The sequence below is a fragment of the Gallinula chloropus genome (assembly GCF_964237585.1).
Source record: "Gallinula chloropus genome assembly, chromosome: Z".
NCBI classification, from domain to species: domain Eukaryota; kingdom Metazoa; phylum Chordata; class Aves; order Gruiformes; family Rallidae; genus Gallinula; species Gallinula chloropus.
In genome coordinates, this window is record NC_140089.1 from 40562835 (window position 1) to 40589517 (window position 26683).

At 44.1% G+C, this 26683-nt stretch overlaps 1 protein-coding gene across 1 annotated transcript in view; it reads right to left on the reverse strand.

The window, feature by feature from the left end:
• MAMDC2 (MAM domain containing 2) overlaps positions 1 to 26683 on the reverse strand; it is a gene marked incomplete at its 5' end in the record, with an annotated part of 69657 nt that overhangs the window by 25590 nt on the left and 17384 nt on the right. The window contains 4 exons of the mRNA XM_084278407.1: positions 1752 to 2008; positions 5821 to 5958; positions 6903 to 6987; positions 7668 to 7933. Coding sequence (XP_084134533.1) covers positions 1752 to 2008; positions 5821 to 5958; positions 6903 to 6987; positions 7668 to 7933 — 746 coding nt within the window. The remainder of the gene's footprint in view (positions 1 to 1751; positions 2009 to 5820; positions 5959 to 6902; positions 6988 to 7667; positions 7934 to 26683) is intronic.

Here is a 26683-nt window from a genome sequence, read left to right on the forward strand (position 1 = left end):
GTTTATTTTAAAATGCTACCTGATAAATAAGAACTTAGAACAGCAGTGCAAATTTTGAGTAACCGGGAACAGCTCATCTTTTCTGTGTCATTCATGATTTTTATGAATGTTCACAAAATTCTACTTCAGTAATTTTTGTTATTTCTTCATTTTATCTGTATTTTTTTACTATCCCCAGCTTTTTTTCCTAGGATATTCCTTTTTAAGTGAGAAGGTTGGAGTTGCCTAGTCTAACAGGGTTACCTGGTGTATTCATCCAGTTGTATGACATCCTCTATTTTGCTGTTTATTCCTGTATAGATAATCTCCAACATTCTAGATGGTTTTATGAATGCCACAAAAACACTAAGTTGAGATTTTCCCAAAACTCCAAAATAATTCCAAGCTCTAAGAGATCATTAATCCATTTCCATCTATAATGCCAGGACTGTTTTTCCCCTTCCACAGAACTTTATATACGCTCAGTGTATAATACTTCCCATTCAGTGTTATGACACCTTATCAGATCTAATCCCCTTTCCCACACCATTTGAAGTCTGACAATTTCAATGAGTGACTTGAGCGCTGGCTTTACAGAGTATAAAAGGACTATGTAACATCAGATGAAAAATAGCTTTATACCTAATATTTTCTGAAGATCACAGTATCACAGAATAACAGAATCACAAGGTTGGAAAAGACCTTTGAAGATCATCAAGTCCAACTATTCCAGATCTGGAGGCTTACAGTATAATAACTTACATTAAGCTAAAGTAGAATTAAAGCTGGTTTGTTTGTAATGCTAATAATAGAAGTATATATTTAAGAGATAACATCTACCTACCAAATACATATGTATGAAATATTTTATATTTGTATACATGTAAGTATATATGTGCATATATAATACACATTTCAGTCTTCAATTATATTTATATATGTATTTGATTTAATATTAAATATTTAACATATATAAAGATAAAATGCATATATGTGCATATGTCTACCACATATATCCCATATAAACACATTTTAAATACATGTATGTGTCTGTGTGTGTATATATAGATACGCATATATATGTGTGTTTATATAAATATATGTGCACACATATACATATACACATATACATTTTTTATTTTTATATATATATATACACACACATCTATATAAAGTTTATTCCACTCTTCTAAGGTTTGGGTGTGTGAGTACGTGTGTGGGGTGTGTGTGAGTAAACACCAGGGATAAAAAAGAATTTCTGATACTATTGAAACTACTTACAGTAATTATAGAGAGCTGGCTTTCACATATGAGGACTATTAGAACCCAAGTGTAGGCCATGTCAAGAAAGCACAGACAGACTGAATTGCAGGATTGTATTAAGTAGAGAAAAGAGATAAGAGTATTTTTTTTTCCTTCTGCACTGGGAGGCATGCATTATTTTATGATCCTCAAAAACTGATCACCAAGTCACAGAAACATGGGACTGACAGAAAACATGTTGTTCAGTAGGAATGGACAGATCTCACATTAGTAGGACTCTACAACATCTGCTCAAGCACCTCACCACATGGCTTAATCTTGGCTGAAAATCAAGCACCAGCATGGAAAGTGATTCCTCCTTGACCCTTATGCAGGAAACAGATTGTCAGCACATATAAAACCATCTTTCAGACACTGGATAGCCACTGCCATGTTCCCAACTTGGCCTGAGTCAGCACTGAAGCCTGATGCAACCTGAAAGTTGGACTGTACAGGAACGATTGCTTTACCTGCATGGGGTACGGTGCATTAAAGTCAACTTCTGCTAGCGCCCAGTCCGCACTCAGTGCACTGTCTGTTTTCCAGATCTCTTCATAAAAGCCACTCGTGTCTCTCAAGTAAACGGTAAAAACAATGCTGCTCTCCTGCTTCAGTTGGAAATAAAATGACAAGCAGCCAGACATGGGGGCTGTGGTCTTTGGCGAGATCAGCTGGGCCACCTCCTGAAAATGTTTGACGTAAACAGAGTCCACATACATGTAGTGGCCTGAAGGTATAAAAAAAACACTTGGTATAAGGACACCCTTTAAAGAAAATCACTTACAAGAAGTTATCGAGATATGGGCAGGGACTAGATACGTATCTCTCTCACCAAGACAGTAATGTTTGGTCCCTAGTTAATTTTGGTAATTCTAAGAAAAATTTGTCTCTTTTCCTCCTGTGTACAACCCAGACTTGTTTGGCTAAGATACCACAGGCAAAACAATCAATCTCAGCTCTTTCTTAAGCCTTTATTCGAGACCTGTACAGTAAAGAAAGTAATCAACTGTCTGAATTTTGGCAGCCATTCAGAAATGGGTAAATGTGATACAACTCAGTAAATTCCCCACCTCTCAACAGCTCAGGATAGTATGTAGTGTTTTTCCAAGTGAAACTTTTAGGGAGACAGCCTAAATAAATTAATAGAACTGTGAGACATTTGTTTCCTCAAGTACTACTCAGCTTTTATGAATCAAATTAACTGGCAAATAACCTTTATTCTGTACACTTCACTGCCTGTACTATTCTGCTTGGTGTCCTTAGGATTTGGTTTCTAAATGTTTTATATTTACTGCATAATTAGTTTCTTTGTAAAATCCTTAAAGAAGACTTTTAGGTGTTCATATACAGAGAACTGCATTACAGATGTATAGATTCTGTCCCTGTCAACAGCAAATATGACCCACAGGATTTTCAAAGAGTACAGCTCTTCAAACTTTGATTTTGAGAGAGGGATCTCAATTTAAGCAGGACACATCCATGTGTATGAATATGCTGTACATCTGTACTTTTCCTTCTTCTATACTTCCAGAAACACAGCACCAAAGAGCATCAGTTGATGAATGGAAAAATGGTTCTTCACAAGTAGAAAACTTGGAGAAGAATGGAGTGCCAAACTGACTGGCTGCTTCAGCATGGACATTGCAAACTGTGCTGTCAGGTTTCTATCTACACTGCTATGTTAATTATTCATGGTGATCTGAAACCTGGAGATGTCGCTTCTCGCTTCACTCCAGTGATAGGGGGGGAACGGACTCACTTGGCTGTGGGTCTCCTCCTCCAGCCTCCTCACTGCCAGGGGACTGGTGATGCATCAGAAGTACCAGCCTGAGAAGTTTTGGGCTTTGCTCTTCCTCTGCAGTTTAACCACATTTTTTAGCTAAGTTACAGTCTCCCTGACAAATGGTTGATGGACCTTCATGGCAGACTTCTGTGACTGTTGGATTCTTGGGATCTTCTCAGTCCATGGTCAGGAGTGAGGGTTTGATATGAAACAGTCTGGCTATGAGAAAACAGATCCCCCAAGGTTGGTGGCATTTGCTCTCACATATGGTACCTTTTAATATGTAGAGACACTGCCTGCCATTGAATCTGTGGGGAGTTAACTTCCATCAGAATTTTCCCAGCGTTTGGGTGACATGGGGTTATGCCTGGCTGGACTGACACTCTGTACTCAACTCACACAATTGTGAAATGGAAAAAAAAGGCACAGCGGCATGAGTTAAGGAAAGAGGATCAACCCTCCTTTTCATGATGCAGTGCCTCGCAGCATCACAGGCATCAAGTTGTCTGAGACACACAGTGTGCTGCAGAAAGCAGATCTCCTGACCATCACCTGCCATGGTACTTCATGCAACTCTACATCAAAGGCTTTCCCCCAACCCTTCTCTGTGGCTATGTGAAAGCAAGGTGTCCAGGACAGTTATTTCATAAAGGGAAAGTGCTGAAAACTCGTTAAGCCTTTACAGCATGCTTCCTCCGATGGGCTAACAGCACCATGTTTGACTGAAACAAAACTCCTAAGCCCTATGCAGTTTAACCTCACGTTCTCCACACGTGCTTTAATCCTTTAGCTTTCCTACTCAGTTTTCCCAATAGCCACTGGAAAGGAACCCTCTGCCAGATGTTCAGAGCAGCAGTACAAGGTTTTAAAACTTACTGTGACTCACACTTTTAGAATCCACAGAAGGATTGATTTTCCCCCTTTCCATGCAAAATTTTATCCTGCTTTTTGAGTAATTTTAAAGCCCGGCAAAAGGCGTAACAACCTTATTGTAAAGCTGACAGAAATTTTTGTGTGAGCTTCTGCAAATTTCCCAAACCATTTTTTTAAAAATCAATTGTCATGGTTCGGACCTAGGCAGCAGCTGAGCACCATGGGTGCTCATTCACCCCCTTCCCTGGGAGGAGAAACAGCCAAAGCTCTGCGGGTTGGGATGCTGGATGCAGGAGGTTACTGAGAGGTGAACAGCGACAGAGCCTGGGGCAGAACGCACACAGGGTGGTAACACAGAGGCCTTCCAGCGCTTCCCCAACCCAACAAGGTGATAGCACAGACTGAGGCCCAACAGCACTCAGACTGTGCCAGAGCCACGGACCTGCCCCTCTCCAACTGGAGATTGGGGCGAGGGGGGAATGTCACAGTGTGTGGAAAACAGCCCTATTCCACTGCAAGCACATACCACTTGCCTTGGCGTGTCTGTGGGAGAGTTATGTAATCGATCTGCCAGACCTCTCCAATTATATTTCAGTATTTCAGTCATTGTCCTCCATACCATAGAGGCTTTAACCACTTGGATTGCTTGAGGCACGTGTTTTGCATTCATAGATGGCCTGTGAGATAGTGTCCATGGTCAAATCCACCCCTCAAGCTGATCTATATGTGGCATCTCTTCCTTGGTGGCCTGAGATGTCATGGGCCCAGCGACCTATAAATAATTCGCCCTTATGTTGCCAGTTGAGGTCTACTTGAGCCACTTCAGTCCTGACAGCCTGACTGACCTGCTGGTTGTTTTGATGTTCTTCAGTGGTTCAACTCTTGAGTAAATAGCTGCCCACATGATGTACTTTTAGAGTTAGGTTCTCTAACTGGACAGCAATATCTTGCCACAATGGAGCAGCCCAGATGGGTTTGGCTCTGCGGTGCCAGTTGCTTTGTTTCCGTTGCTGCAACCACCCCTACAGGGCATTGGCCACCATTCAGGAGTCAGTATAGAGGTGCATTTTCAGCCACTTTTCTCCCTTGGCAATGTTTAAAGCCAGCAGGATGGCTTTTACCTCTGCAAACTGCTGGATTTGTCTTCTCCTTCAGCAGCTTCTGCAACTTGTGATGTGTAGGACTCCATACGGCAGCCTTCCACCTCCGCTGTTTTCCAACAATGCGACAGGACCCATCAGTGAACAGGGCATATTTTTCCTATTTTCTGGCAGTTCACTGTACAGTGGGGCCTCTTCAGCACGCGTTCCCTCCTCCTCTGGTGATATTCCAAAGTATTCACCTTCTGGCCAGTCTGTGGTTTCATCCAGAATCCCTGGATAATTGGGGTTTCCTATTTGAGCCTTTTGTATAATTAGTGCGACCCACTTGCTCCACGTAGCATTGGTGACATGGTGCATAGAAGGGGCCTTCCCTTTGAACATCCAGTCCAGCACCAGCAGTTGGGGTGCCAGAAGGAGCTGGGCTTCGGATCCAGTGACTTCTGAAGTGGCTCAAACCCCTTCATGTGCTGCCAGTGTTTCCTTTTCTGTGGGGGTGTGACCCTCTGTACCCCTGAACTCAAGTCTCACCCGATGCTTTCTGCCAGACTCCAGGTAGGGCTCTTCTCTTCAGCTGCAGTGTAAAGCACATTCTTTACATCTGTCCCTATCTGGACAGGCCCAAGGGCTACTGCACGGCCTGTCTCCTGTTTGAACACAGAATCACAGAATCATAGGGGCTGGCAGTGAACTCAAGAGATAATCAGGTCCAACCCTTCTGCCAAAGTAGGTTCCCTAGCTCATATTGCACAGATAGGCTTCCGTTTTACATTTGTTGCTTACCCAGTTCACTGTTTAGTGTGTGGTCTTTGGGCAGGATAGACTGAGAACTGCGAATGTTGCCTCCACCAACAAACCAGTTGACATTGGGGTTCCAGTGGTTCACAAAACCGCAAAGATGGTTTTCTTCAAAGTCACATTCTGCAATTGCAGACATTACCAGCTTAGGACACACATTTTCATTACAGAAATTATAAGAGAGGCTAGTGTTAAGCACCAGCCACATTTGGCATATGACAGTGCAATTAACACCTCCATCTAGAAAACTGGGCCCAGCACTTTAACAGCTTGTGATGAATGGAAGCAAACTTAGCTACAGTTTCTGATCTTTCCTATGACATGCTCATTTCTATCCTGTTTGATCCAATCTGTCTTTTTGCTACCTGGCAGACTGGGGCTGTAGTAGTTTAGAACAGACTTAAAATATACCAGTAGTCTTCCACTTGTAACTCAGGAATGTCTAGCAGCAAAGCAGAGCCAATATTTCATGGTGGTAATGAGACTGCTGTTTGGTTTTTTTCCCAACCAAAGAATTGTGACAATTCCACTCCAGCAGAGCTCCCCAGAAATGTAAAGGTCTCCCAGTCTCCTAGACACTGAAATTTTTGAACTTCATTAGTGGGTTTTGGCAAATGTAATGAGGAAATAGCATTAAGTGTAAATATCAATGGAGTTTTGACTGTGGTGTGCAGGATGCCACTGTGAAGCATGAGCAGGCAGACAGCAGAAATTATGTTGCAGCTCTTATGCCTACTATTTGCAGCAGTCTAGTTTGTGACAGTGTAACACTTGTTCCCACTTGAATGATAAATAGCTTAAGAATAGAATGAACTATTATATGTGAAATGTCTCTCTCTATATATATCACAGAGATGGGTGAATAAAACCACCTATTAGTGCATACAACCTTAGTTTAGAAACAATGAAATGTCTATATGGAATATGACAGACTACTGTCTATAAGGAAAAAGCTGTTGGGTTTTTTACTGTCTTTTTTTATTAAACCCAGACCTTTAATTCAGTTTTAAAATTGCCAACAAGGCTTTCTATGCAGAGAATATGGGAGCTGAGCAGACAGTACTTACCAATGCAATATCCAGAAGTTATTTTAATTTCAAAAACTGCTATACTGGCAGATTTATCTTGTCCCATTACACCTTCCAGTACAATCTGCACAATATAAACCAAATTGTAAATTTTAAGGTTTCAGTATTTCCATTACCACCTTGGACACTTAAACAGGATAAACAGGAGAAGAAATTAGATATATGGGGACAGGAGGTGGGGGCATATCGCTTTTATGGTCAGGAGAGGTGCTTTTGCTGGAAGAGCTTGGCAGAATGCATTAAAGATGAAGCTAATGTCTTACCTCAGGACATAATGTACACTGAGACAAGGCCAAAGTAGCCTGCACTTCATATAGAAGCACGGGACCTCAGCTTCCTCAGCCGTGGCTACAGAGGACGCTGCTGTGAGAGATGCAGTCTGCAGGGTTTGGGTTGAAACATTCCTCTCTCTAGCTCCTGGCTCCTCCCTGGAGGGCCCAGAGGACAGGAACGAATGAGTACAGCTGCAGACCCAAGACCCTGGGGGAGGTCTGCAGGGCTGGTATGAGGTGAGGCACTGTCAGGGCCCAGCTCAGCTGCACCACATGCTACTTGGGAAGCCAAACTCAGGACACCTCTGCTCGCTGGTTTTAGGGGCAGAGGGGTTGACTGATGTACATGCTGCCAGCCTTAGAGGTAGAAGCCAAGAATAGGGGCCCAGAGTGGAAATGTTTGAAAAGCAGCCCTTGTGCTACAGCACCTGTGCCAGGAAAGCCTGTAGCATCTTTCACAGTCGGGCATTACCTTGTGCTTCTTCGTGCTGTTTGTTAAGTCCAAGCTGGCTATGAGCCAGCTATCTGATGGCTCCTTGGCTGACCACAGCAAGCGATCAAAGCTCTCTCCTTCCTGCCTCAGGTACAGGTTGAGCCTGGCGGGATCAGCTGACGTCTCCGAAGTTGTTGCTATCTGATAAATCAGCCTGACACAGCTCCACTCCTCAGCATACAGCTCCGGGCTGGACAGCACTGCTTTCGTACCCTCATGAGACGTATCCACAGAAATGTAATGTCCTGGGAACAAAACCAAGACAACATCCATACGACAAATGTCAGAAGCTTTGCTTTAGCATCCCAGGATGAAAGTATTTGTTTATAAAGGAATGTTCTAGGGCTAGTTTGGGACATTAAGACCACCACTCATTCGTTAAGCAAGTCATTTAACCTTTTGATGGCTCACGGTACCCATACAAATGACACTAGTTTAAAATTATTGGAAATCTTTAAAGAAAGATGCTATAACAGTGTAAAGCAGATTATTAAGATGAGCAGCCATTATTTTTGTTTCCCTCCAGAACTGATAGCCTCAACTTCTAAAGCATTTCTGGTTTCAAAGAAGAAAACTACAGGGACACTCATAAGTAGTAAAACTAACATATATAAATCTGGTCATTCAAAAAAAAGTGCTAAATGTAATGTTGCATTTAAAGGTATCAGCTATCTCAATGGGATTATTCCAAAATTATTCTCCAGATGGATGTTTTAGGAGCAGGACCTATAATGTTACCATCCCTATGAGAACAAAAGAAAGGATGTGATGACAAGCTAAAACTCATGAAGAGGCAAAAAAAAAAAAAAAAAAATCCAAAGAAACAACGTGTTGAAAAAGGAGGCAATAATAAATAAATCACAGCAAAATACAAGCCTGGTCCCAGACCCTTTGCCAACACATCAAAACAAAGGTCAGAAGACTAAAACAGGACGCAGCAGTCACAGAAACCTGGAATGAATGCCAGAAACAAGTGAAAAGGAAAAAAAAAAAAAAACAAAACAAACCAAAACCACTACCCCACAAACAAAACAAGGTAGGACATCCGTGGCTGAAACATTATCCCATAGATGATCTGGAAAACGAACCTTCTAAGCTGGTGGTAATTTATATCCAGCAAATCCTATTCCTGATACTAATGCTCAGTAGCCAGGCCACAGGTGAGAGTCACAAAGGGTGTCAGGGACTGCATGAAGTCAGTCCTTCACCCAGCAGCACATCACACCTATCCCAGAGCATGTATAGGCTCGTGACAGCAGTCCTTCCTTGAAAGGCTGAAACAGTGGCAAAAGAGCCCAAAAAGCTCAGGGAGAGAGAGGGTTTCCAAGCCCTGTGACCGTCCCCACCTCTCCTCCCCAACCCTCTACCTCTGGGGCAGGCTAGAGAGAGTTCCTAACAGCTGGCTCTGACTCGCACAGGCAGGGACAGGAATGGAACTAAGTCCGAACTCATCAAGGCAGGCAAACCTCCTCCTCAGGGTCACCTCCTCTAAGTGTCCAGTGACCCCAACCATGTCCTGGGCTGCATCAAGAACGGTGTGGCCAGCAGGTCAAGGGAGGTGGTTCTGCCCCCCTGCTCTGCTCTGGTGACACCCCACCTGCAGTACTGCGTCCAGCTCTGGGGTCCCCAGTACAGGAAAGACACAGAGGTGTTGGAGCAAGTCCAGAGGAGGGACACAAATATCATCAGTGGGCTGAAGCACCTCTCCTGTGAAGACAGGCTGCGAGAGTTGGGCTTGTTCAGTCTGGAGAAGAGAAGGCTCCAGGGTGACCTAGTTACAGCGTACCAATACTTAAAGGAGTCCTACAGGAAAGCGGGAGAGGGACTGTTCACCAGGGAGTGTAGTGCTAGGACAAGAAGGAATGTCTTCCAGCTGAAAGAGGGCAGGTTTAGATTAGATGTTAGGAAGAAATTCTTTACTATGAGGGTAGTGGGGCCCTGGCACAGGTTGCCCAGAGCAGCTGTGGCTGCCCCCCTCCCTGCAAGTGTTCAAGACTGGGTTACGTGGGGCTTTGGGCAACCTGATCTAGTGGAGGGTGTCCCTGCCCATGGCGGGGAGTTGGAACTATAAGATCTTTGAGGTCCCTTCCAACCAAAACCATTCAATCATTTTATGATTCTATGATTTCCTTTTTAATCTCGCTGCACTTGACCACAGAGCCCATTCACAGCTACCAGACATATGTAAGCACTTGCTTAACTTGGACAAGTCAGCAACTGGAATGATGTTAAATATATTGCTTGCCTTTGAGGCACACTATCTCCTCCTAAATCTTTCCTAAACCCTCTAACTCTACCAGGCCACAGTGGGGTTGCTTCCTAGGAGCTCCCCCTATTGTCCTCCCACACTCAGAACTATACTCTCCTATGTGAAAAAAATTACCTGCATGGACAATCACCAAACCCCAGCGCAAGTGGAACATACAGGTCTGGTGTACAAGGTTCCCAAAGTCCTCTCCCACCCCCCTACCCTTGGAAGATGCCAGGAGGCGGCAGCAGCTCTGAGGACACCTGATTCCAAGGGCAGAGCATGTTACAACATCCCCCCTGTGTCTGCCCCCTCCCTCACCTGCAGGCACCATGCACAGCAACCCATGTGTACTGTACATTTTTGTTTAACAGCTGTAAGATGAATGACTGTCTCTTACTCAGGGGGTAGATGCAGCCCTAAGCAGTGTAAGGGGCCATGTAAATACAGGAAAGCTGCATTTTCTTTCCCTTTTTAGGGAATGGAATTATTGTTCCTTGGTTTTGGGTTGGGTTTTTTTTTTTTGCCTCTTGCCATCATTTCTCTTTATATCTACTGTGTCTGTTTTTAGTCTCTTGGAGGGATAGACAAAATCACTGGTTAAGTAGGAGTAACTTGTTATTGTAGCAGTATATGAAAGAAAAATAAACACAGGAATAAATATTTTAAAATAGGCACCTAAAGTGGCTGCCAAATACTTAATCTGCTACTACACTCCATGCCAGTGCACAGAACATCCACTGGCATACAGATGTCGAGTTAGCTGACAAGAGTTAGTGCACACAGCATTTATGAGCTGCATGTTCTAGTCCAAGGTATTCATGTTTTTTGACATGTCTGGGAGATCACCAAGGCTCTGTCAGAAGTCCAACGCTGCTCACACATTTGCTTTTAATCGACATAAGCGGCAACATCCCGTTCAGACAGAGAATCTGTGTTTTTGAGATAGTCTGAGTTCTCTTACAAAGAAATCTACAATTCAGAATCCATGCCTGGCAATTTCAGTTTAGATTTCAGCCCTATTTCTGTCTGTACTTCAGGAGAAAACCCATAGGAAACCGAATCTTCCTATAATATTTACCTTTTTTTGCTTTTTCCCCAGAAATAAATTAGTGTCGACATAGGAAAACTTTCACATGAAGACCTCAAATTACCAGCTATGAGGCATAATTGGCTGTCTAGCTTTAGGACTTAATTATAAGTAGACTAAGAGTCTTCTGCAAAACCAGTGATTTCAGGAGAAAGAAAACCTCTTTAAGAGTTTCCAGTCGGGATGAATTATGTTATGATAAACTTGCCTCCGTTTCCTCTGTTTTCCTGTACACTTGCTCCCTTCTTAATCAGGGTTTCTTTTTTCTACGATTTTCTAATTTGATCTATCCATTGCAGTCTCCAGGAATGGAGTGCTCTCACCCCCAATTCCTAATCCTTTTAGCAGGTTCTGGAAATCTGAATGTGTGATTGGCTTCATCGAAATCAGTGGGAACACTGACAGAGAGCACTATGTGTGAGTATAAATGCTTTGCTAATCAGGACCAGGGAGCCTGGCAATTTGCAGTACTGAGCACAGAAACTGCTAATGTTAAACCATCTTCCAAATGAATGCTGCCTTTGATGAAATGGCCTTTATATTAAACTGCATTTCAATAATAGAAGTGACATGTGGCATTGCTGCAGAAAGGAAGGTCTCACCATGCAGGCCTCAAGGACAGACACAGAGCAATTGTAAGTGCAAATCAATGCAAAGGGAGGGCTCCTTGGAGTAAGGAGGCAGACAACTTTCTGCACTTGTTTGTGGGAGTAACAGAAGGATATTTAGCAGTCTGAAGAATGTGATGAATGCACAGTGCTCTAGCCTGAAATGTCTCATTAGGAACATAAAGTAGCTTCATTTTTGCAGCACACCACATGATTTTGTTCCCCTCAAAATCCTCCTCCTCCAGACGCCCATAGCACTCACTTAATTTATAGCAGCCACTCAGAAGTTATCATGAGGCGGGTCCTCTTCAAAAGTCACAGGAAAGCAGAAGAGAGGGAGTCACAAAACACTGTGACAAAGCTGGTGACACAGAAACACAAGCATACAGCTTCTGGCAATTACTTGCCCCCGGGTAGGTGCCGCCCTAAGCAGCATGAGGGGCTGTACAAGTACCAGAAAAGCTGTACTTATGACATTATGGTGGAAGCACCATAGAAGCTTCTTCATGGCTGAAAACAGCCTGGGATCCCTGACTACCTTTGACTACAGCTAGCAGTTTCCTGGTGAAACAGCCAAGAAAGGAGATGGGGAAAGGGGACCCTCCAGTGTGTTTCCTTCACTGCTCACTCACTACTCAAGCTGGCGAGCAATGCACTTTTTAACCACATTCCTATAATGACTTTTTACCTACTGCAGAAATTCGCTGCCTTCTCCTTGACAGCTGAATAAATCTGCACAGGACCAAGCATGTGCTCGTTTTACATTCCTCTGTCCCCGAGGTAAATATCAAGCCCTGGGGTGATGACGACCCAATGTTTCTAACCTATGCCTCCTCAATGCAAGGGTGCATGGTGGGGGTAAGGTTCACAAAACGGGACCTCTGAAATTCACATCTCTCATCCTGCAGCTCTAATAGGCAGTTCCGTACAGAAACTCTCTCAATTACAGTTGGTTGTACTTCATGAGTCATTCACCCAAATTGTCTGAAGCTGTATTTAATTTTTTTCTTTACTTACCAAATAAGCACCAACATATCACTCAGCAATGATTTCATCAATGGTTTAGGAGAAGGGGGGGGGTGTGTTGAGTCCAGCAATACTACTTTTTATTCCCAAAACAGTGAAGGAACTACACTGCTACTCTCTCTGAAAGTAACACAAACAAGACAAAATGCTAGACACTAGCTAATAAATTAAACTGAATTCCATTGACAAAATGAAAAAAATACCCCAAACAACCGGAGCAACTAAAAGTACCAGTCAGCTTTTCAATTATACGTTTTGTCTGTGAGGGTAACCACAGACATGTTAGGCTCTTCATGGGGTTTATATCTGACACAGCTGTTTGCTTAGTTCAGCTACAGTGCAGCTGGACAAGAAAAAAATACATATAAGCAGTGAGGTCCAAGAGAAACATTATCAAGGAAATATGAAGCAGAAAAGTTTGGGAAATTACGTTTGATTAGGCACTCATTTATACAGAAGATTTGCAAGAAATGTCCTAAAGTTGCCAGCCATGTTGGGATTTTCTCTGTATTTCCCATACAGAAATGGGAAAGAATATTACCAGGGTTTCTTAGGACAAAAAATCTTCTGCTGATACCTTTTCTGGAATCTCAGCATCTGGATTTTGGGCTGTGGCTTGAGGGTTTTCTTAAAATGAAGGTTCAGGGCTCAAGTTAAGAACACAGAAATTCTACCAGCTACTTTGAATGAGATTCTGGCTGAACCTAGAAGAAGGCTTGTGACACCAGATGGGAAATCTCTGGGCTCAACACTCTGCCTTTGGTTCAATTTCTTTTCAGTAGAGAGCGAACTCTTCAACTGACAGCATGTCTTGAGAAATAGAACCATATGGATCAATGTTAAATTCGTCCTACCTACTGAAAGTTGATGTTTTCTGAAGAAAATTCTTCCTCTAATCAGGAATGGTCACTGTGCATTTTGGTAAGGCTTGTTGAAGGGTGAAGTGAGGTTTTATTCCAAATTTCTGTAGGCAGTGTCTTGGGAAAACAAAAAAAATTGTACGAGCAACTGGCTTTTTCAGCTCTATGAAGTAACAGGAATCCCCAAACAAACCAAAAGCTTACATGAATATTTCGCTGGGCCCACAATATTGTGCTGAGATTAGAGGATCAGCTTAAACTACTGCTTGGTAGCCAAGAGTCAAGACCTCTTGACCAAGTGGTAGCTGCAGTGCATCCCAGGCAGCTGAAGAAAACACTGTCTCTCCCCACTGCTGCTGGACCCAAGGAGAAGGTCTGTCTACCACCCAGGGTCCCTGCAAAATCTATGGTGAGACTAAGCAGAGTTGTGATCATCGGAAAAAACCCAACATTTTTGGCTTTCAAAACTCCTTGACAATGGCTGAAGGATGGAGAAGGAGGAAGTGGTCTGTGTTTGCTATATCCAGTGTATAACATGCACTGCTACTGTCCAGGCCTCTCCTCCTCTCATGTGTCTCCAGGAGCTGCTGCCTTTCGGCAGCAAAAGCCCGTGTACCTGCTGGCCACTGCCAGCTGCCCAGACCTCCCTTGCTGCCTGGGCAGGGAGGGCACCACAGGGCTCCATTAAACCTGACACTGTGCTCCTGCGCTTCTCCCAGATGAACAATGGGGTTTCCAGCCAACTTGCACAAAGCATGTTTTTTTTTAAAAAATCATTTATTCAAAACAAAAGGATTTTGTAGAAAAGCACAGCCTTGGGCGATGAACACACAGGAGGTTCACCCAGGCAGTCACACACATTCCTCCAGCTGGATCACGGCCCTGATGACAGAAGCTCCCCTGGCAGCCTGCTCTTCAAGCTCACCCTGGTTTACTGAGTCTCTCCCAACAGACAAAGATTTATCATTTGACCCTCTGTTTGCTGATCTTGTGTTTCCCAACCCCAGGGGATGAATCTTCAAGGGCTCCTATCCAAGCAGGGGGCTTGGATTAGCTACCAGACCCATCCTCTGCCCTGTCCTCTGCTCCTCCAAGAAGCTCAGAAATAGAGCTGTTAGCAAGCCTGTCAAAAAGCATATAAGTAATACAATTAGTCCTGAAACACCCTGTGACTGCAGCATCTGGTTGCAGCTACTACCACACTGGCAATATCTCCCAGCCTGGATCCATCAGTGTGGCTGTGAAATTCTGGCAAGGGCCCAGCCTGCTTCTGCTTCCGATTTACAGGCATTGCTCCACTGCACCGGGGATGCTTGAACTTGTAAGAGCTTTTGGCAACTACCGGATCATCTCCTTTCCCTCCCCCGTGAAGTCCCAAGGTCCTTACATCATGCACCAATTACACTGGGTCTTCTGTCTGCTCCAAGCACAAACATGTGGGTTTGTTTCCTTTCACAATGACCTTGCAGATCTTAAGACACTTGTCAAGCTTTCGTTGTGTTTGTTCCAACCGTAAGGTCACAGAATCACAGAATCAGGGGTTGGAAGGGACCTCCAGAGATCATCGGGTCCAACCCCCCTGCCAAAGCAGCCCCCCAGCTCATATCACTCAGATAGGCATCCAGATGGGTCTTGAATATCTCCAGAGAAGGAGACTCCACCACCTCCCTGGGAAGCCTGTCCCAGGGCTCTGTCACCCTCACTGGGAAAAAGTTCTTCCACATGTTGGTGCTGAACTTCCTGTGCTCCAACTTGCAGCCATTGCCCCTTGTCCTGTCCCCACAGACCACTGAAAAGGGGTTGGCTATTTCCCCCTGCACCCCATACTTCAGATATTTATAAACATTCATAAGGTTCCCCCTTAGTCTTCTCAAGGCTGAACAGTCCCAGCTCACTCAGCCTTTCCTCATAGGGGAGATGCTCCAGGCCCTTAATCATCTTTGTAGCCCTTCTCTGGACTCTCTCCAGGAGATCCCTGTCTTTTTTTATACCAGGGAGCCCAGAACTGGACACAATACTCCAGGTGGGGCCTGACCAGGGCAGAGTAGGTCCAGTGTGAGCTGTTGTTCAGACCACTTGGTTCTCCTTTTCACCCTGTACATTACGTAGTTTTGACAACTTTTTATCTGCTGAAACAAGGGCTGGCAGGTTCTTCCTCAGTATCTCTGGTTTTCCTTGCAACAGCTCTCTCAAAGAGCCATCTCTGGGATTTTTATTAGCTGGTACACTTTAGCAGGACATAGGTAAGATCTCGAGGCACAACATTCTCTGCTGTGAATTTCTGAATTGGAAATAATTGCGAAAACCATTTGCTTTTCTCTTTGGCATCCTAAATCAGTTCTCATTGTCCCCATTGCACAGGGAATACTAAAAGATTTTAGGAAAAAGAAGCTAAAGTAGAAATCATCAGACATCTATTTGTTCAGCATTCAGCCCTTTTATTACAAGTGCTATCCCTTTGCTAATTCATGTTTCCACCGGAATCAAACACAGAGGAGAAAGCACTGTGACAGCTCCTTCAGCACAGCTGCTTGCACAGGGCTCCCTTTCTTCAGAAAAAAGGAGTATGAAATTTCCCTCCTGTATCATTCCTGTGCCTTCTGTTGTTTGTCTAATTTGTTCATTGATCCCTTCATTTATTTACACAAATGCACATGGTGTGATGTGGTGTAGAATGCCGGTAACATAATACGAGCTCTGCTTTGCATTGTGTGCTGAGCATGTCTCACCCTGCTCAAGGCAAACCTACCCATCTGCAGTCCACACAGATATGGCACTTTTTTGAAAAAAAAAAACATACCAGATTTGCAACCCAGAACAAACTTTTGTCCCATGCCCAACAGGGGATCCAGTGCTGGTGACCCAGAACATGAGACGGGACTTCTCCTTATGTTTCAAGGGAGGGGGTTTCCAGGGCCACAACTTCTCCTCAGGTCACTGACATGCACAGCCATGGGGAGAAAGAGTTTGAGAGAGAAGATACTCCAACCCAACCAACTCTGATTTGGCTGCTGCATGTCAGGATTCCCATTAATCTTTTGTGCTTCAAAAGCCAAGACTTCCTGGTTGAGAAACTTCCTTGATATGCTCCAAAGGGGTTAAACAAAAAAGTCCAGGGTGCCATCTAAGCGAAACTCTGAAGCAAACCTGCACTTAGCCAGGGAAATGTGAAGACTCTGGTCACACTAAGCAGCGGCCCTGGGAGGGAGAGGACAAGCAAGCCTTGGAGCTGGGGCCCAGGCGTGAGCAGGAACAGTCTGCCCTGACTTGGCTTAGGCACATGAGGGAGCGGGGTTACAACATGCTGGGGGTCTTGGGCCAGGCTGCAACACCGTCCTTGAGGGAAGAAAAAACCCGCAACCAGTAGCCTTCTGGAGTGCATCTGCAAACCACAGGGATGCACTCCATGAAAGATTATGAAAACAAAACTGTTCTGCTGCATGGATCTGCTCTCTTTGCATCTGCCAAATCACTTGGCCTACTGCATTACCCTGAAAACCAGCTCATCTGTCTGAACGATTGTCTCTCCCAGCTACACCAAATCAAAAATGTAACCCTTGCCCAGAAGCCTTGTCCCTGCAAGGAAACCTGCAGATGTTCTTGACCTATATAAAGTAGGTTTATATTATGATTATATGAAATATATTTATATTATGATGATCACCCGGACCATGTGCTTCAGAAGTTGAACTCCCGATCTGGCCTCCGTAAGCTTGGTTGCTTTATATTCTGTTTTTACACCAGGAAGTTTATATCCATGTCCTGAAATGGCTGACTATAGATGAGGTGGTCATACCCTGCTGGGTGCTAGCAGTAACCTGGTAGAAGGTCCCTTTAGGGAATGAGCCTAGCCACACCATCAGATCCCAAAAGCTCTTGGAGGTCACTGCCTTGCAATATGTCACAGCCTGCTGCAGCAGCAGCCCTGTTGCTGCTGCTGTGTTTACTCAGTGGCTACTCTTGAGTAATCCAAGCAAGAAAGCAGCCACAGTGACTCATCTTCTGTACCAGCAAGCCTCATCCTAGAACAGGAACATGCAATGGTGAAGATTCAGCATCTGCAACCTCAAAACCTGCGGCCAAGGAACATCACAACCAGCGGGACTATGGCTGATATTTCCTGGAGCTCTGCACAACTGCATCCGGCAGTCAGCCACTTCAAAGATTAACAGGCACAGCTCAGCTCAGTTTACCCAGGGATTCTTCTAGGCTTGCAGCCCTGCACATGGCTCCTGCCTGGCAGGCAGCTGGTAGCCACTGAGGACCCGTGGCAGTGTGCATGGGCTGCTTGACCCAAAAGTTGCTAAACTGGAGAATGGGGTTTTTCAGGTTAGATAACTGTAATCTCTAAAATGTCTCACATGCATTTTAGGGAAATGAAGAGTTATAAATTTAATCCTGAAATCTGTGTTTGCCATTTGAGCTTTAAGTATAACCTGATGTATCATTAGGTATTGAATCCCCTGTGGCCAGAGGTGTCTGACAAAGAATTTTTCATTCAAGTATAATGCATCCAGCTTCCTGCCTCTTCCCTTCAAGCAGAAAGTTCCCTTTCAAATGAAGTATCAAACTCCATGGGGGAGGGGGTCGGGGTGTGTGTCTGTGTGTGTTCCCCCCACACCCTCCACACCCCCATTAAAAACTGAAAATAGGGGCTCTGGTCATAACCTTAATTCTGCAAGGGCGCTCCTTTCCACAAACATGAATGATGAATTCTGGCTGAGTTCCCTTAAACAGAAACTGTTAAGACTGGTAAAATAAAGCGAGAGGTGGATTTCACAGCCCAGAATTGAATCTATGAGGGCTACTCTGAGATATTTATTCTTTTATTATTACTCTCTACCTCTTTTTGTTGAGTGCATACTTTTAAAAATATGAGATGGTACAAATCAAAAGACAGGAATGAAAGCTTGCTCTGTTTTTTGGTTTGTCTGGGTTTGGGTTTATTTTTTTTCCCCCAGAAACCTGCATGATCTTACTAACCCGAGAATGACTTCTCTTTTTTTACAGGGATTATAAAGAAATTACACATTGATAAATTCACTGCTGGTCTCAAGGTGTATCAGAAGATCCCAAAGTATTTTACAGGATGCCTCTGTTGGGAAGGACTGGTGGCCTGTGGCTCCCTCCCCTCTGACTCAGTACTGGCATCTCTAGTGCCTGTTGTGGAGCTTCAGCTCCCAGCAAGACATTCGGACTACCCAGAATTAGGTTCATAAGGAGCATTCGTCATCAAAAGCAAAAGACCCTTCCTGTGCAAACTCCAGTCTGAGGGAACAGGAAGAAACGGGTGCTGATGAACCTTTAGACATTTAGGAGACTTAGGAACCAGTATTTTGCTTTCCACAAGGTATCTAAACACTGGTGGTAAACAACAGAGTTATGATACACTTCAGCTTCTCTGGGATTTGTGATTTAATTAAAGTAGCCAATCAAATTCTTCTTGGGGACAAAGTCCAAGTCAATGAAGCACCTCACGTATCTGACTTGGTCTCAAGCCATTGGATGTCACCACGAATATGTGTAGGGCTCTGCCATCTGTCTGGCACCATCCACTCTTCACACGTCTGTCACGTCATGGTGGCCTCTCTGCTTCCCCTTGCTCAGCAATGCCCAGCAAATTAATTCCACCAGGCAGGCCCTTCACACACTCCTCAGCTGCCCAGGGACGCTTGTCATCACAGAGGCTCAGGCTTTATTCTGAACACAGGCTCCAAATATGTGTGTGTGTATATATAGATATATATATTTTGTTTTTTTAAATATATAACTTTGGAAATGAAAAGCTACTGACACTTTTGGCAAATTTTACCACTTAATTGCAACTTCATTCCAGCAGATATCCTGTATTAACCTCAGGCATTCACTTCCAAGGGCATTCAGCATACCCCAGCTGAGCTGTAAGACACATTTATCGAGACCAAAATAGAACTTGAGATATAAACTGGTCATTGGAAAAAATCTATCACTCTGACCTGTCCAGTTCATGACACTGTTTCCTTCGTGATATCCTCAACAGCTCACATTTCACTGCCAAAGCAAGCAAAAGCTTGTCAAAACTTTCCAAAGTATTAGAGTTTATGGACCCTCCTTATTTATTTTTTTTTTTATTGCTATTAGTTTTTCCCCTGACGGATTATTAACACTATTAGGCCTCGCTCATCTTACTTCACATCCTAAATATCCTAGGGTGATCACATAGGCATTAATGACATTTAGGAAATCCACAAAACCTGTTGTCTTAGTGCACATGGGCTGCCAAACCTCACCAGGGACTTAACACTACCCACAGGCAGCAACAGTTCCTTTGCAAACGCACGCCCCGAATTCAGTGCTCAGACCCCAGCAGGGACCCCAGAAAGGCCCCAGCAGACCCAACCCTGCATCCTGCCAGACATCTGTCTGCACCTGACAGCAGTCACAGACCAACGTTCAGGGAAGAATCAAGAGCAAAACATGCACACTGCAATACTCCCCCCCTGCCCCGGCCCCGTGTGCTTTCCCAGTCCCTGACGCTGTTTTTCAGCGCGGAGGCCGGCCTGAGCCCCCCGTGGTATCGGCTTCATCAACAGATGAGCCCAACTGAGCAGCATGTGCCTTGTACTTACTCTTAATGAAAATAAACTGTGCAGAATATAAACCCTGCAGAAACAACTTTGTTCTGTCTGCCAAGCTTTGTGTGGTCTTTCTAAAAACAGGTCCTGAGTCTGTTGTTTTGGGTTTTTTTTTTCCTTTTCTTTTCTGTGAAAGCCTTTTAGCATCGTGTTTGCCACAAAGTGCAGTTCAAAAGTTATTTGAGACAAAGCAAATGCCAGAATGCTTGAAGGTGTTGCTGAAGTTCATGCAGTGTCAATGAAACATGTTCAGTACTGGTCCCAACACATTTTTCTGTATATTTACAGTTTCCCCAGGAGCAGGCAACTCTCTGCTGGAAAAGCGTTTTCTGCCAGCAGCCAGCCTTTGGGGGGGAACCGGAGCCAGGAGCTCGCACCATGCAGGGCGCTCGGCCCCGGCCAGCGCTGGCAGCAACCCTGGCACGCCTGGATGGTCGCTGGCAGTCGCTCGCCACTTTGCCTCTGGCGTCAAGAAACACGTTTTCAAGTCTCAAACTGTCCCGGCAGTTTCAGCTGCTCGGCAGAGGGGTGGGAAGCCCGTGCTGCCTGCAGGGAAGGCTCCTTGTTGACGGGGGAAATCTGCAGTTGTACTCGCCCGAGCAGCGTCAGTGGGGATGACGGTTGCTCCGCAACACACACAAGGTATATTTGCCATGAAATGTATTATCAGGGCAGCTTTCTCATGCCATCCCCGGCCTCTCCCTTTGCTGTGGAGCAGGTGAAACACCCGATTCTGCAGCACAGAGAGGGTGAAACTCCCTGAGCTGCTGCTGCTCCTCATCCACACCTCAAAAGCTGAGAGTAAACTTGGCCACAAGAACAGCCACTTGCCAAGTTTTATCTTGGAAAACAAGGGAAACATTTATGACCTTTGGGAACTTGGGGGGGAAGGAAAAAAAAAAAAAAGAATACAACATTTTAGTGTGTTATACTGAAAATAACCCAAAGTACTGAGCCATTATTCCTCTAGCTCTGGTGCACCAAGGGAGGAAAACAGAAAACCTCTCCCACCAGTCTTCAAAAGCCTGGTCTCTAACAGGAGCAGCACAGTATATGATAGCCATCTGAGGCCAGGAATCTTCCCATTCAGAATTAAGGAAAATGTCATTTCACAAGATCAAACCAGAACTTTGTTATATAGATTTTTTTCTTTTATTAAAAAAAAAAAACAAACCTAAACACTCGGAGTAGGGGACACCAATAAAATACATCATGCAAATAGGCAATTTAATTTTCTGCATTTTTAAGAAGCAAAAAAAGCACACAAAGCTTTATACAGCAAGGGCTATAGAATGCACCACAAAGAAATTGACCAAGCAGGGATATTCATATACGTGGTTATTCCTTGCTTTTACAAGTGTGCTATTTTCTTTTCCACAGGATTTTTTTCCCTCATGCTAGCTTAAAAAAAAAAAGAAAAAGGAAAAAAAAAAAAAAAGCCTGCAATACCGTCACAATATCCAAATAAAGCAATTGTTTCTTTGTAATGCTGCAGACTCTAGAGGCAAAGTGTAAGGAAATTAATGGTCAGGAAACTGGCCTCAAGAAATGCCGGAGGCTGTCCTTGCAACCCTCTGGGGAGGAAGATGGCTCTGCTCTTCAGCTGTTCTCAGACCCGTGAAGCAAGCTGTGTCAGAAGAGCATGGACTGATTCCAGCAGGGGAAGCACAGAACGGATTTTAAACCTGCCTTCTTCCTCTACATCCCTGCGCCACATAAAGCTTAGTTGGAAGAAAATTAAACCCACAGAGCCTTGCTGAAAACAGATATAACCGGGTAGCTACATGTCTGCTCAGCTATACCATGAGAGAGTAAACCTGTAGTTACGTCTTTGGAGGTACCTCCGTAAGCAATTCAGTAGTATGCAAGGGCTTCAGATTCTACATCAGATGCAGAAGAGAAAAGAAAACTATATTAACCAAAAAGCTTTTTTAAGCGTGGCCTAAGGGATTGCTAGTGGACCACTGGATAGAAGCAGCAAGCACAAGGTAGATTCTCTCATATTAAGAAAAAGCTGTGGCTGGCTGCCAGGCAATGAGGGGTAACTTCATGGCAAAGAGCCCTGCAAACAGGCAGGTCAGTGACAGGCTGGAACCTGCTGCACCTTTGCCTAGATCTCTTGGCATTTAACGTTTGTTCTTTGGCATGGAGGAAACATGTCACAAGAGGCAGTTGGCAGCCTCCCTTGGGCAGGACAGGGGTCCCCTGGTGCAGGACCCGAGGCAGACGTACACATTCCCTGCTCATTTTCATGGTTAAAACTGACAAAGACGTTCCCCCATCAGGGACTCACCTGCAGCACACAGCACACAAGCCTGCTGTTTCTGGTGTAACCTGCACGCTGCATAAATGTCATCTCTCCTTATTACCTTCTTCACTGGTTTTCTGGCTATCCAGGAGACCCCAAATCCTCAACATCAACGCTTCCTGTGTCTGGCACATTTCACCTCTGCAATTGATGTCCTTTCTTTTCAGGGGAAAAGGGCAGATAGGCATTTCTTGAGGTAATGAAACAATTTATTGGGTCTTTTTATTGAAAAGCTACAGCAGGACACTATTAAAAGATGCTTATCATTATTTTGAGAGTACAACTGTTTGGTTATACCAAAACAAATGTGGGATAAACCAAACTGGGCCTGCTTTGGCACTGTGTGGTTAACATTGCAATTTATTTCTCCTTCAGAAGCAGTGATTAAGCAGATTCTTAGTTTAGCAGCATGACTTGAATTTTCAAATAAAATCAGAGCTCACCGTTTGAATGCTCTTCCAGAACAGCTCATCCAGATTTAGGTGCTAAAATTCAGCCCCAGGGTGGCCTTTTAATAAACAGCAATTGCAAACAGGTATGCTTTCTGCTCCAGGAGAGCTGAAACTTTGCTTTTAGTTTGTATATGATCAGACTGTGTATTTGTACAAGTGTTGCCATAGAAGTACAACATACAAGACACCTGGGCAACAGATCATGCAAACTGACAATAATCCTAAGAATTACATAAACAAACAGAAAGCAAATTCCACTGCAACCAAACTGTATTCACTAAACAAGCCTGTTGCAGTGCATTTCTGTGCCAGCTGTGAAAGAAACGCGTTGGTATAGCTGAATATAAAAATGAGGCTAAATAAAATTCAGGTCCTGGTCAAGGTGATTCAAATATTAATTGTGACTTTCAAAAGTAGTGGTGATTTTGTAACTTCAGGACATTCTTGGATATTGAGAGCAACCTTTGATATGGAGAGATATGGATTTGATGGATAAGGAACTGGCTGAGTGGCTGCATCCAAAGTTACAGTCATCAGCTCAATGTCCAAATGGAAACCAGCAATGACCCTCCCTCAAGGGTCTGACCAGTACTGCTTAATGTGGGATTGAGTGCACCCTCAGCAAATCTGCAGATGACAAAGGAAATGCATGCCATCCAGAGGGACCTTTACAGGCTTGAAAAGAAGGCTCATGAACCTCATAAAGCTCAGAAAGGACACATGCAGGGTCCTTCACCTGCATCAGGGCAAGCTCAAGTATCAGTACAGACTGGGGGGACCATGGATTGAGAACAGTCCTCTAGGGAATGACTTGAAGTTACTGATGGATGTAAAACTGGACATGAGCCAGCAATCTGTGCTTGCAGTCCAGAAAACCGATTGTGTCCTGGGCTACAAAAAAAGAAATGTGACCAGCAGGTCAAAGGAGGTGATTCTGCTGCTCTACCCCACTCTCATGAGACCCCCACCTGGAGTACTGCGTTGTTCAGCCTGGGGAAGAGAAGGCTTATGGGACACCTTATAGCAGCCTTCCAGTACTTAAAGGGGGCTTCTATGAAAGGTGGAGACAGGCTTTTTCCCAGGGCTTGTAGTGACAGGTCAAGGGGCAATAGTTTTAACCTGAAAAGGGTAGGGCATAAAGAATATTTTTTTTATTATGAGAATGGTGAAGCAGTGGCCCAGGCTGCCCAGAGCAGCTCTGGCTGCTCCCTCCCTGGCAGTGTTCGAGGCCAGGTTGGATGCAGCTCTGGGCATCCTGGTCTAGTGGAGGGTGTCCCTGCCCATGGCAGGGGGTTGGAACTTGATGTGATTTAATGTGCATTCCAACCCAAACCATTCTGTTATTCTGTGATTCAGGGATATTACATATGAATGTAATTCTGGAATAAGTTGTTGGGGTAGGAGCATAGAGTACTTCATTACAGCTAGTGTTTCTAAATAAATTAATTCAGTTATTGTTAGTTGAAAATTAAAAATGTGTCATCATTGAAGATAATAACAAAGACAACTTTATTGTTTAGGTAATGCCTATGTAATCAGTTTGAATCTGACCAGGAACAAGTTAATGTACTCACCTCCAGAATATGAGTCTGGAACTGAACAGCCCATCTCATGCTTTTTTCTGACACTTATTGAAGTTGTCACAGACCAGATCCATCCTCCCTCACAGCTTACTGCTGTTTGGCTAAGTGTGCTTGCAGGCAGCTTGCTGACACCAGGCTGTTTTATCAGCTGGAGATGACAGGCAGCAGAAGCAGTTGGGATAGAGACTTGGCATTTCATCACTTTTACAATTCTCCTGACATTCTGGGAAAATGTTAAGGTTTGTTATTTGGCAATTCACCTCTGTAAAATGTCAGAAGAGCTAAAGAGCTTGAAATGCAGAGGCATGGTTCTAGGTTAGGTATAAAATATTGGTTCGTATCAATTCCTGTTTGACCTGGGCTCCTTCTTCAGCACCCCTCTCTTGACAGAGAGGTTACTGTGGTCTAAATACCTAATGCATTCATGGATTCAGACACCCTGTCACTCTAGACTCTCATCCCTGTCCTTACAGGGCTGTATTTCTTGTAGCCTTCAGGTAGCCCCGTGGGTAACACTGGCCATAGGAGAACTAATGGAAACCCAGCAGCAGATTTCCCGTGCCCTTGGAAGCATGCAGCCTCCTCAGCAACCTGTCAGCAATCACCAGTGAACTGTTCAGACCCACTGTGCAGGTACAGCCTGCAAACATCTGTCTCCCTCCACACGACATTACAGGCCGCTGCCTTCAATCTGCCCAGCGCTGTGCTGTATTAGGAGGACCCTTCAGACTGTCCCCCCTTCCCTCCTGGGGAGTTTCCAGCAGTACTACACAGTTCCTACACATGCTATAGAAAACTAGGACGGTGCAATCACCAAATTAGAAAAGGCCTCAAGAAGGAGGTTCAGAGCTAGTGCAGATGTCCAGCAGGCAATAATTCAATTTTCCAGCAAGTTTCAAAGATTCAGGCTTTTTTTTCCCTTTCTTCCCCTTTTCACAGAATCATTTGAATATTTCCAAACTCTGGGCTTACATTGAAACTTCTGCTGCTCTGGGCTTCAGCTGGAGATCTTCCTCTCTCTACCTCTCTCTCGAGTATCAGAGACACCTAAGCTGACAGTCTTGCAGTGCATGGCTAGGTTATTTCTCTTAACAATAGCAGACTAACTCTCATGTTGAATAAAGGCATAGCAGTGAAAGCCCCTTCTAGATGCATACCTAACAGAAAACATAGACTGGTCTATGGAGAAGAAACAGCACAAAAGCTAACTGAAGCTGGAAAGGCTAACAGACAGAAAAAGATCTGGCTGAGCCTGCACAGGTATTGAGAGCCCTCTGCTAGTAAGGGGTGATTGTAGCTCTGGTTTTGGCTTCAAAACCCATCAGCTGTGAAGTCTGCTCCAAATTCATGAGTGCTTTTTCATATCAAAACAAACACTGATTACAGCTCTTTGCTTTTTACCTACATGTGGTGGTTCGAGCTACACATACATCTTATTTCCATATATGACAACTTCACTGTGCAAAGTTCTCTCTTCTTTTTCAAACAAACTGCAGTTACTGCCCTAATAATTCTCCAGGTTGACACTCAGTTTAAAATAAGCACTAGAAGTGGCTATATTTAGAGAACAATCTGGTATTGGTATAAATCCTCTCATGTTTCCACTTAAACACACAAGAATACTCTTCGTCAGGAAAGAAGTCCCTCTGCAAAAAGCCTTGCAAGAATTTGAATGCAAAGCAATGACTCTATAGGTGCTGGAAAGATTCATGTCTTTGAACTCCTCCTACTTATTACTAAACTTCAGCTAACACTAAGCCACATCTTAGATTAGCATTGAAAATGTTACAGCACTCAAGCAGTCATCGAGCTTGAAAACCTGAAGCAGCATCCTGAAGCATCCATATAACTACACATAAGCTTTCAAGGATATAAATGAAGACCTTAATAACTAGTTTGCTGAGAGTGATGAAGGTATGAAGCTGAGTATGCAACTGCAGATGCAGATGTTAAGCAAACCAGTATGCTGACACAGATTTATAAACAAACTTTATTTCTCACACTGACAGATTTTATCAATGTTTGTGCTCTGGACTTTATCATGTCTCCAGGGCATATCTCTACAGGGAAAGAAATCAAGTAAATCTGTTCATTTAAAACATACTTATTGTTGCTACATAGGTTACACTTTAAAAGTCGGGGATGCTTGTATTTGCAGTTTTCACCTGCATGTGCATATGTAGTCTAGCACTCAAGGCAACCTTTA